The sequence below is a fragment of the Cololabis saira genome, chromosome 1, assembly GCF_033807715.1.
Source record: "Cololabis saira isolate AMF1-May2022 chromosome 1, fColSai1.1, whole genome shotgun sequence".
NCBI lineage: Eukaryota > Metazoa > Chordata > Actinopteri > Beloniformes > Belonidae > Cololabis > Cololabis saira.
This window is the reverse complement of record NC_084587.1, coordinates 56,259,382-56,271,995: the sequence shown is the minus strand read 5'-3', so window position 1 is coordinate 56,271,995 and position 12,614 is coordinate 56,259,382. Positions and strand designations below refer to the sequence as shown.

Genomic DNA, 12,614 nt, shown 5'->3' with positions numbered 1-12,614 from the left:
CTTCATCAACAGACGAAGAACTAAGAGAGGTGAGAAATGCTGTACAAAGCGGCTGCTTTGACAAGTGCCAGGCATATGCACCAATAGCATATGAGCTGTGTGTGATTGGACAGTTAGTGTTGAGAGGGACACGTATTATTCTGCCACACACATTCAGAGCCAGGGCCCTAGCTTTGGCCCATGAGGGACATTTAGGCATAGTAGGCACAAAGCAGCACCTCAGGAGTAAAGTATGGTGGCCAGGAATGGATAGGGCTGCAGAGAAACATGTGAAATCATGTCACGGATGCCAGATAGTAGCACGACCCGATGTACCTGAGCCACTACGACCTACAGCACTTCCAGATGGGCCGTGGCAAGATGTTGCTACTGATTTATTGGGCCCACTACCAACAGGAAATTCTATACTGGTCGTCATAGACTATTACAGCCGATACTATGAATATGATATCTTACATTCAACTACTACAGAGAAGGTGATAGACAGTCTAGAGAACATTTTCAGTTGTCATGGGCTCCCCCATCACCATTAGATCTGATTGTGGACCTCAGTTCATGTCAGCACAGTTCCATTCTGTCAGGAAAATGGAATACAACATGTGAAAACGACACCAAAGTGGGCACAAGCCAACAGTGAAGTGGAAAGGCAAAATGCTTCACTGATAAAGAGGATACGCATTGCACAATCTGAAGGATTGGACTGGGAAAGGGAACTTCGGAAGTATGTCACAATCTACAGATCTATCGATCATTCCACAACAGGAAAGAGCCCTGCAGAGCTGCTCTTCAAAAGGAAAATCAGAGGAAAGCTCCCAGATATAACAACACCAGAAAGAGATCTGGAAACCAGAGACACAGACGCTGAACGGAACGCAAAGTCAAAGATCTACACAGACAATAAAAGCAGAGCAAAACACTCAAACGTAACAGTTGGAGATCAGGTTCTACTGAAGCAAGATAAGGTAGATAAGTTATCCACTACATTCAACAAGACACCACACAAGGTAATCAGTAAGGACGGTAACAATGTGGTTGTTAAGTCACCAAGCCTAGCTACATACTCCAGGAACACCACATTTGTCAAAAAGTACTATGCTGAGGACCCGGCTCCACAATCAACCAACAAAACACAAATGACATGGACTGAGAAGGTGGAGCACGGGAACAGACAGACCCCAGAGTCCAGCACAGAGACTCACACTGAGAAGATCATACCTGAGCCTCTCACACCCTAGTATGAGAGACCTCACAGGCAGATAAAACTGCCCCAGAGACTAACTGACTTTATCATAAAGTAAATAAACATGTAAAGGAAACAGGTTTCCACAGTTGTAGTTGGATGACGGTGATGTTTGTTCTGTGTTAAGATGGAGACTGTTAAAAGAAAAAAAAGTGAAGGATGTTCTGAAAAAAAAAAAAAGTTTAAAAGCAATGTCCAGGTATGGAAATGTTTTCAGTTTTTTATGTAGAGTTTGAGTTCAATCCTAAGTAAGGGGGGGATGTCATATACTGATGATGTTATCAGCAGGAGACAGGATTGCATGTGTGGAGTTATCAGCAGAGGGCACTGTTGTCACGGTATTGTGCGGGTACAAGCTGTTCAATAAAGCTGGTCGCTGAAGCTCAGAGTCGGGATTTAATTCGAGATATATCTAGTGAATATTAACAGGGGCCATCACAAGAAACTACAGGAACGATGGACAAAAATGATGATGGGATACTTATAATACATAAAAATGGAAATGGAGAAGAGAGGAATTGAAGAGGAGAGGAAAAGAAGGGTGGAGAAGAAGAGAAGAAGCTTCTAGTTCAGCTGAAGCAATTTCAAAACACGGTAACATTACAAAGCATAAGGAGTAGCTTAATACTGTTTGGTTTGCATGACCGATCCACAGGTATCATACCACCTTTTGATTGAGATCTGTTGAAACATTTGTCGAAAACATGCTGAACCTAGCAGAATGTATTAGAAAGTTCTAGTAGAAATTCAGATTCAGATTCTGATAAGGGCAGCACGGTGGCTTAGTGGTTAGCACTGTTGCCTCACAGCAAGAAGGTCCCCGGTTTGACTCCCAGGCCCGGCAGGGGTCTTTCTGTGTGGAGTTTGCATGTTCTCCCCGTGCTTGCGTGGGTTTTTCCGGGTACTCCGGCTTCCTCCCACAGTCCAAAAACATGCATATTAGGTTAACTGGTGATTCTAAATTGCCCGTAGGTGTGAGTGTGGTTGTGAGCATGGTCTGTGTGTTTATTTGTGGCCCTGTGATGGACTGGTGACCTGTCCAGGGTGTAACCCCTGCCTCTCACCTGAAATGAGCTGGGATAGTCTCCAGCAGACCCCCGTGACCCCGCAAGGGATAAAGCTGGTATAGATAATGGATGGATTCTGATAAACTTTATTTATCCCCGAGGGGCAATTGCAAATAGCTGCATTGCTGAAAGTTATATGTGGAAAAAATGGTTTGTTAATTAGTGATTGAATTAAAGAAAATTGTGAAGATTGAGAAGCCTTGTGATGCAGAGTTTTAGGAAGAAAATATAAAAGATAAGCAGGATACTTTTCACGTTTGTGTAACTACAAGATAGAAATGTTGAATTTGGTAAAGCATATAGTATACTTTTCAGTACTGAAGTTTAAAGTATACTGTCCAGTGCTAAAGTTGATATCAAGTAACTTTGGATAAAAGTGTCTGCTAAATGACAGTAGTAGTAGTTCTATACTCTCCAGTGCTGACAGTTATAGTATACTGTCCAGTCCTGAAGTGTATGATATACTGTCCAGTGCTGAAGTCTATTGTTAAGATTTGATGAAATTGCTATAGATTCTACATTTTAACTACACAAGGATTGTAAAGCTTTAGGTTCTGGGCTGTGACGGGCCTTCCATGTTTCTCTCATTTCACACTTGCAGAACAGAGGAAGGAGAGACACAGACAAAATGGCTAACTGGTGCACTGCAAGGAAGAGTCTATAAACAGATGTAGACAGCAGACACTGAGGTGGTGAGAAGGTGGGACTGCAGGGCAGCATGCAGCTCCTGAGGCTCTGGCCTGCAAACGTGCAGAAAAGAAAAGGAGGGGGCAGACCAGCACAACAAACTACAAGAACAATGGAAAACAATTATGGTTAGGAGACTTTTAATTAATAACAGAGGATTTATCTGAAGAAAGGAAAGTGAAGAAAAGGAGAGAAGGAGGGGTGAGGGGCACCACTCACTGGATTATTTAATTTATTTAATTTATATATTTATTTGTTAGGGACAATGCACATTAATTAACATTTCTGTAAACCTGGCTTCGGCCACCGCTCCCCCTCCTGCCCCCCTACACGACTCACACATACAGGACTGTCTCAGAAAATTAGAATATTGTGATAAAGTTCTTTATTTTCTGTAATGCAATTAAAAAAACAAAAATGTCATACATTCTGGATTCATTACAAATCAACCGAAATATTGCAAGCCTTTAATTATTTTAATATTGCTGATTATGGCTTACAGTTTAAGATTAAGATTCCCAGAATATTCAAATTTTTTGAGATAGGATATTTGAGTTTTCTTAAGCTGTAAGCCATGATCAGCAATATTAAAATAATAAAAGGCTTGCAATATTTCTGTTGATTTGTAATGAATCCAGAATGTATGACATTTTTGCATTACAGAAAATAAAGAACTTTACAGCTACCTGTGCTGGACCCCCCTGGGGAGGGGGAAACTGTGAGTGAATGAGTGTCCTTGTCTTTGTCGGTGAGTGTGGGTATGTAAGGGTCCTACCATGGATGACGCATACATTTTGGACCTTCATCGGCAGGATAAAAAATGTCATAATTTATTTTTAAGGGCTCGAGCACTTGTGCGAAGGCCTTATTGTATATGTAGGAATTGTTTTCCTCTTTCTCGTTTTTCTTTTTCTGACGAAAGGAGGGCCTTTTTTGCCCCCCTAAACGTGCCCCAAAAGTCACCAAATTTTGCACGCATGCCAGGCCTGGTGAAAAATTTGATAATTAAGGGTTTGCATTAATGAGGGTGGCCTAATGGTTCAACAGCGCCCCCTAGAAAACTTTGTGCCTCAAACCCCACAATACGGTTTGACGTACATGCACGAAAATCGCTACACACCTGTATCATATCGCAACTTAAAGAAAAGTCTCTTGGCGCCATGGCCCAAACCAGACAGGAAGTCGGCCATTTTGAATTAATTGTGTAATTGTGGCAAAATTTATGCCATTCCTTCAGCAGTTAATACGGCCCGAACCGTAACGTGCACCCAGGTGTGTTATACATCAAAATGTGCGTCTCCATCCTGCGACGACGCGCATTACTTTTCTCAGTCAAAAGCGTTACCGCTTCTACCAGGAGCTCTGTCTCTTCATAGCTGCTCACGGCTCTCAGCTGATTTCTCATCAGCGCTGACACGAACAAAATTAAAAAATAAATCGTTGCCGCTTGAAGCTTCTTTCACTCTCATTTTTTTACTTGATATTGAACACAAGTCACAGACCCAGCAGCACATCTATAATCTCCTCCAGGTTCTACATCTTTAGTCTTCTCCGTTTAGATCAGGGGTTCTTAACCTTTCTGACCTCGAGGCCCAATTTTTTCAGTACAGAGCGGCCCAGGGCCCAAGCAAAAACCTTGTCAAATAAAATGATCATCACGGACTTTTATGAAACATGTCAATGTTAACATGCACATGTCAAGCTTGATTTATACTAGGACAAATCAATCAGTTCAGGCTTATTAATAAAAAATGATCAATAATTAGATTTTACTTAAATAAAAAAGGAAGGACTCAGAATAAAATATATATATACATATAAATCAATCAATGGATGGCAGTAGAGCGGGTCGTCCAATGATCGGAAGGTCGGCAGTTCGAATCCCGCTCCGTCCCAGTGGCTGTCGTAGTGTCCTTGGGCAAGACACCTTACCCACCTTGCCCCGTGTGAATGTTTTTGAATGTTTGGTGGTGGTCGGAAGGGCCGACTGACGCTTCTGTCAGTCTGCAGGGCAGCTGTGGCTACAAACGTAGCAGCCGTGGCTACAAACGTAGCTACCACCACCAGTGTGAATGTGTATGAATGAATAATGGTCTCTGTAAAAAGCGCTCTGGGTGCCTTGAAGGGCGCTATATAAAACCAAGCCATTATTATTAATAAAAAGTAAAATAAATACATTCAAAATAATGTTTTTAAATTAAATAAACTGTAAATAAAATTGAAAAAAAAGTGCAAATGAAACTATTTGTGCATAGCAGAACCAGAAGAATCTTTATTTTCTTTCATATACATATTAACAAAAAAATCCAATTTCCTTTTTATCTGCAGCTCTTAATGAGACACTTGGACCTCTGAGACACAATCAGGTCCAGTCTGGGTGGAATGGGGGAAAGGCTCACTCTCAGAGTAGCATGCAGCGTTGCTCTGAGTCTGTTTCGGGCTTACGAAGCCGTACTTGATGAAGTCCGGATTGTACTTGCGCATGAATTTACTTTTGGTGGGGTTGTCGTATTCATTTTTTCCGTTTTAGGTATTTCTCCATCGTGTTGGCGTATGTTGCTCTGGAAAATAAAGGATAAATGATCAGGCCAGTGATACAGTGTTTCCTCAAACCAGAGCTTTTAGTTATCTGTTTAAATCACATTTTACATCAACACTTCTTTGCAAAATGTTAAGTTTAAACCATATTTTAAATCATATCTGTAAACTGCACACTTAAGTTACTTTAGGTTTAACCTGCAGTACACAAATGGTAAAATACATTCAAACCAAAATCTTAATAAAGCTACAAAATAATATAGCCTACAAGCAACAAACAATTTCTTATCAGCTCATTACCTTCAATAAGTCTTGTGAAAATTAACTTTATCTCAGGGAAATTCACCTTTTTAATACAAAAACTGCTACATACATAGTAACTAAACAATTAACATGAACCAATATGGTCTTTGCCTTAACGAAATGTAATAAAATACATTCACTCATGCACAACGCATGTCAGTATTGAGTAATTCTACAAGATGGCGGCAAAACGCACGTGTTTACTCTTGAACACAAAGAAAATATACTTTTTAACTTAATAAAACATCACAAAAATATTCTCCTCAAAGCTAAAACATATTAAGAAATTATTCAGTACCGTTCCACAGTTAAACTAATTTAAAACATACCTGGAAAATAAAGGATCCCACTGCGCTCGCTCTCCCCCGTTGCTGGGCGCAGACCACAATCCTTGATCCTGGCAGATCCAAGCCGACTCTGAGCGCAGACCAAGTAAAAACGATCCCTTATCCTGGCGGATTTAAAACTATTTTGTGCAAAATAAAGGATCTTAAAATAATAAAGGATAAAGCAGCTAGATGAGTGTCCGAGGTAAATAGAACGTGCCGCGGCATTATTCTCCTCTTCTATAGAGCTCCCCCGTCTTCTTCCTCTGGGTTCCCTCCTCCACCGGCTGGCAGTCAGTAACAGCGCCACCACATGGTCGGGATGCAGTCCCGCGGCCCCCGCGGCCCAAACGTAGAAAACAGAATCTTTTTTGCGGCCCACTAGGGGGCGCTCGCGGCCCAAGTGTGGTTAAGAATCACTGGTTTAGATCACACAATCAAATACGTCACAGCAGCTTCACTCCAACCTCCTACTTCTGATCTGGGTGTTGAAAAACATACGAGGACGAGGCGTGCCGAGTCGGGGCGCGCTGAGTAGATACTAGTGGATAAGCGCCATAAGTAGAAGCAACTGAACTTGTAACTGTTCAGGCTCTCTCAATGTAGACAAGTGGACAGCTTCAACCATGCCCTGCTCTGAACCAGAAGCCTCTGAGAAGAAACTGTGGCACAAGGCCTTATCTCTGTCTCTTCATAGAAACCATACATGGGATACATCTATGTATTCTAACATAAAACACATAAGATAGGATATAAAACGATCTTTATATTTGACTTTTATTGTTTATTGAACAAGACGACGTTGTCAAATTTATAAAGTCTGAACAGTTGAAATAAAATTTAGGCTGCAGTATTGGTGTGCAATCAGGAGTGGGTATGAGGATAAGATAAAGTGACCACAGCTTTGGCTAAAAGAACAAAGAACAAGAAGGACGGCCCCAAGATAAGAATCAAGATAAGTTAAAACATCAGTAGATAAAAACACTAAAATATTCACACCAAGCCAAAGGATAAAAAATGTGCCTTTTCATAAAAACAAGATAAAGGAAACAATACAAAACATAAATACAAGGTTATGTTGCAGTTCCCTCACTTGTTAATAGCACTGATGGCTGCTGGTACAAAGCTGTTTTTGTAAAGTTTGGTTTTACAAGCAGGAACCATGAACCTGATGGAGCAGCTGAAACTCACATTTAAGAGGGTGGAGTTGTCTTTTAAAATAGAGCCAGCTATCCTCTGTAACTGCTTAGAATACAGGGAATCTTAGGGTGAAAAAAGCCATTCCCCATATGTTCTTTGTGGACCAGGCAAAAGTGTTTCACAATTACAAATGTCCTTACATTGTTGTTCAAATATCTGGGGCTGGTCCTCACAACTATATAAAGACAAGTGCGCGCACGCACACACACACACACACACACACACACACACACACACACACACACACACACACACACACACATGCACACACACACACACACACACACACACACACACACACACACACATGCACAGAAGAAGTCAGAAATGTAAGTAAAATGTTTGTTTTTGGATTGTCTTATCTTTATGACGCATATGGTGTAGGAGTGTCCTGCAGTCACCTAAAGTGTCTTGTTGTTTCCATATGTTTGGCTACTTTAGATTACCCACACCATTTTTTTAAGATAAACTATTATGATTTTACATACAAAAACCAATATCTATCTCTCAATCTGTTTACTTAAGGTTGGTTTTTGTAAACTCTAGTTGTTGACAAGCTTGTTTATCAGTAATTAACTCTCACTGTGAGCAAACAGAGAATGTGAGGCAGTTTCCGATCCTGAAGAAACGTAATTTCTCTGATTAATGACTCAACCAGGCTGCTGTCCTGTCACTGCGCTGTTATTTACACAGAAGCAAAGTCCAGAAAGCAGGCTGATATCTGAGGTTAAAGGTGAAAGAACTGATTCTGCTGAAACTGTACAATGAAATGAGGAAGATGTGAGGCAAGAACGGCACAAGACAGGAACAAGGATTTCACAAGAAACTGGATAAACGACAAACCATTTCCACAAAATCTACAGGCAACAGTCAACACTTGTGTTTGAGATAACCGAAGGTTTAGCTGCTGGACAGAACGGCCGGCTGCTGACGGTAAAACCTTCAGCTGTGTTCTTTACTTTGGCCACTCTGTCGAGGTTTTACAGCATGTTTTGTATTTGCCTATGTTGTATTTGACCTGACCACTTAACATTATTTTCCTCCTTCATGTGACAGAAATGCACTACAATGTGTTTCAAACAGCTTTTTATAGAGTATATCCGGGGGGGGGAGTCCCCGCCTGGGGCTTCCCTCTGTCGCCTGCTGGGAGGGGGGGGGGCGTGCTGGGGGGGGGGTTCCTCCTGTCCCTCTTCTGGTCCTCTGGGGGCGGCTGGTGGCCGGGGGTCGGGGTTCTTTCATTGTGGGCTTCTGGTGTCTCGGTTGTGCCTCCCTCCTCCACTCTAGTTGCAGTTCAGGTAAAGCCTTGTCTTCACTTTACACAGACATAGAGTGCGTTTACATGGGAGGTTTAATTCCTCTTTAATTCAGAATTAAAATGAAATCCGATTTAAAATTAGTAAAAATGACCATGTAAACACCTAATTCTGAATGAAAATGGCCATTCCGAATTAATTAATTATCTGAATAGATCATGTATACACTGATTCCGCTTTAAATTATTCCCGGTCTTTCTTTCTGCTCGTTCCCTCGCCCGTCTGTCTCCATGATACTTATATTATATATATTCCACTGGGCTGGTTTTCCTAACAAAGTTTCAAGATGCAGCAGCAGTAAACGCTGGTCAAGAGCAGAGACCATTTATTTAATAAATAGAAATAATTAAAAGAACAGATGGAAACAGGAAACATCAAAATGGTGATCTTTTCAAAGTTGTAGCGGCTAAGTTAGTTTTTCTTCCGGTAGTTTAACTTCCGGTCCCCCCCCTATCCAATCAGAACCTTCCCAACCCCCAGACCTGTAGGGGAATTGGAGAAAGACCATCAAACGTGTTTTCCATGTAAACCTCGATTCAGAATTACTATTTCCATGTAAACTCAAAGGAAAATAGTTTAATTCGGAATTATTTAATTCGGAATAATTCATTCTGAATTAAAAAACATCATGTAACCGGGGCCATAAACACCTGCTAACTCACCTACAAGCTCACCCCAGGTGAAAGTTAATAAGATAAGATAATCACAGTAGGCTAGTCCTAATTTAGTTTTAGACACCTGGAATGGTTGATGTTTGTGTCTCTGCCTGTTCCAGATACCAAAGGCTTGTGTGCTCGTTGTGTGTTTTCCAGTGTTTCTCTCATTGCAGACTTGCAGCAGATGCCCCCCCCCCCCCCCACCCCACCCCCTGCATATATATGTTTAAAAAAAAAAAGCTTCATACAATTATGAGAAAACTAGCTAATAGGCTTCTGGCCTGTTAAACAAACAAAAAAAGCAGGCAAGCTTTTATTTTGAAAAGCTTTGGCATGAGCTTCCATTGCTTAAATACAGTTCCACTGTGATTCATTTAATTAGATTGTAGTAGTATGAAATGGGTGTAAAATGTTATAAAATGTTTTTATGGTGGAAAATACAACAACGCTCTCGCAGCTGCCGAGCTTCCTGCTTCGTGATGTTTGTGTCTACAAACAAGCACTGACATTAACAGACAATATTCTTAAACACAATTCTTCATTGAGGTTCCAGTATTTCCTGCAGTGCTAAGAATTCTTTTTTTTTTTTCAGGAAAAACAACTCCACCAAACGAAAGATTGGCCTCTTTTATGTGAAAAATTGCAGGCTTCACCATTGGTTCTCATATTTAAGGTTAAAATTCAACTGATGTTTCATAAATAAATAAACTTTTTTCCATTTGGTTAATTAATGATTCATGATCATGATTCTGTCAGTTCTTACCAAAATATAATAATAAAATCTAAGCTAAATGTGAAACAGGAGTTAAAACATAAGAGCACAAGTACACCAGGGCTGAGATTAGTTGAGTTAAACAAGAGTCAGATAACTCAAAACTTAGATCATTACAGTCTCATTCATCTTTCAGTCTCACAGGGGCTTTAAAGCTTCTGTTTCAAACAGCTTCTCTTCCAGTTGCCCACCAGACCTCCAACCCACCACATCATCCATTCCACTGGTCCTTCAGTTCGTCTCCAACTTCTTGAGCTGTTTGGTTCCTCAGAAGAAGATGGCTATCAGCTCACCTAAAGACAAGTAAGTTGACATATATGTCAATATTTCTAAAAGCGCGTTGATTATTTAAAAATCCCTGAAATAAAGTAATCGATACCAGAATTTATAGCAGATAGAGATTTTCCAATATGCAACTTTAATGTTTTAGACTAAGTCCATCCATCCATCCATCCATCCATTGTCCGCCACTTATCCGTTACCAGGTCGCGGGGGCAGCTGTCTCAGCGGAGATGCCCTAAGTCTGTGGTCAAACCTTTTTCTTTTCTGCTGCTGTTAAGGGTTTGGGTTAACGTTTGCTTGTCCTGAAGTTGTTTTGCTGAGTTTTGTGTTGCTGCTGCTGGTAGATAAAGTTCCTGCAGCTTCAAGATATACTGATAATGTGTAAAATAAGAAGAACCAGCACTCAGGGACCACACCTACAACCAGTACTGGAGTTGAGGGGGGATGAAGGGGGATGGCATCCCCCCTGAAATAAAAACGGTCCAAATCATCCCCCCTGAAATAAAAACGGTCCAAATCATCCCCCCTGTAAAACTGCCATCCCTCCTTTCCATCCCTTATGTCATTTCATCAATGAATGTGGTTTTACTGCTATTTCAACATTAGAGTCATCACCAGAAAAATAACACCAGAAAAATAACTTATTTGACAATTTTCACCTGTTTCAAGTAAATTTTCACTTGAAATAAGTAGGAAAATCTGCCAGTGGGACAAGATTTATCTTCTCATTACAAGCAAAAAAATCTTATTCCACTGGCAGATTTTTCTACTTATTTCAAGCGAAAATCTACTCGAAACAGGTGAAAATTGTTGTTTTTTCCAGTGATGAGTCTTGTTTTAAGTGTAATAAGAATGTTTTAGTAAAATGAGAGATTTTAACTAGAAATAGGATTCTTATTTTGAGTTTTTGCAGTGATCCATGTTACTTATCCTGTGAAGGACAGAGTCATATTGATAAGTTCAGAAAAGTGTTTTTTATTGTTGTGTTTTGATGTATTTGATGTAAGCCCAGTGGATATTTAAAGCTTACAGAAGGCTGCATTTAACTGCTGCTATGTCATTCCTGCAGTATTTCTGCAGGTGTTTTGGTCAGTGCTATTATTTGTAATATATTATATTATTTGTATTCAGCACAAATTATCTGTCCCCATATGATAAAATCCACCATCCCCCCTGATTCTTTTTTTACAACTTGAGTACTGCCTACAACTATAAACACAAACATCAGCTCCGACCTCCTTTGACTAGCTCACACTCATTCATCTTACTTTGGAAATCCTGCAGGTATTTTGGCGTGTGGTGGATCTTCTTCATGCTCGGCCTGGGAACACTTCTGCCCTGGAACTTCTTCATGACTGCCACCATGGTAGCACCCCTCCACAACCCTCTCACACAACCCACCCACACACCAACCAACTCCCAAAAACAAGACACACTAATGAAGTCAAAATAATGAAATGAGAAAAAAAAAGATTAGAAATAAAAATATGCAAAGCAACATATACAATATGAGAAAAAGATGCATTTTTGTAAATAGTAATACATTTTGAATTGGATGTCTGCAAAATGTTCAAAAAAAGCTGAGACAGGGTCATGCTTCTGCTGAGTTACATCATCTTTCCTTTTAACATAACTCAAAAAACATTTAGGTGATGAAAACACTGACTGGGGAAGCTGTGAGGGTCGAATTCTTCCCATTCTTCAATGATGTACAACTTTAGATTCCCAACAGTCGCTGGTCTCAGTTTAGAGTATTTTGCACTGCTCTAAACTGAGCACATCTCTGTACAGTTTCAATGAGAGACAGGTCTGGACTGCTCTGGACTCTTGACTGCCAGGAGTCAGCTCGGGACTGCAGGCAGTCTAGTGCATCACTCGTTTACTACGAACACTTGCTGTTGTAACACGCTGTTGTGGAATGTGGCATGGGATTGTCTCGTTGAAATAAGCAGGGACTTCCCAGGAAAAGACATTGGTTAGATGGCAGGAGATGTTGCTCCTAAACCTATATGTACTTCCCGAATTAACAGTGCCTTCACAGATGTGGAAGTCGCCCTTGATGCTATGGGAAATAACACATCCCCATGTTATTGCAGATGCTGCCTTTTGAACTTTGGCTGACAAATGTGGATGATCTTTTTCCTCTTTAGCCCAGAGGACACAGCATTCATGATTTCCAAAAATCGAATGAAATGTGGACTCAATTCACTTAGCATCTAGTACAACAGAA

At 40.6% G+C, this 12,614-nt stretch overlaps 1 protein-coding gene across 7 annotated transcripts in view; it reads left to right on the top strand.

Annotated features, from left to right (window-relative positions):
* Positions 1-1,763: 1,763 nt before the first annotated feature.
* LOC133448985 (equilibrative nucleoside transporter 1-like) overlaps positions 1,764-12,614 on the top strand; it is a 47,819-nt gene continuing 36,968 nt past the window's right edge. The window contains exons 1-3 of one of the 7 annotated variants that reach the window (XM_061728078.1): positions 1,764-1,834; positions 10,274-10,405; positions 11,669-11,750. In XM_061728078.1, coding sequence (XP_061584062.1) covers positions 10,380-10,405; positions 11,669-11,750 — 108 coding nt within the window. In that variant the 5' untranslated portion in view covers positions 1,764-1,834; positions 10,274-10,379. Of the gene's footprint in view, positions 1,835-7,650; positions 7,691-8,024; positions 8,295-8,579; positions 8,657-10,163; positions 10,406-11,668; positions 11,751-12,614 lie in introns of those variants that run through there. The other 6 variants (XM_061728067.1, XR_009782993.1, XM_061728058.1 and 3 more) reach the window with 6 other exon arrangements.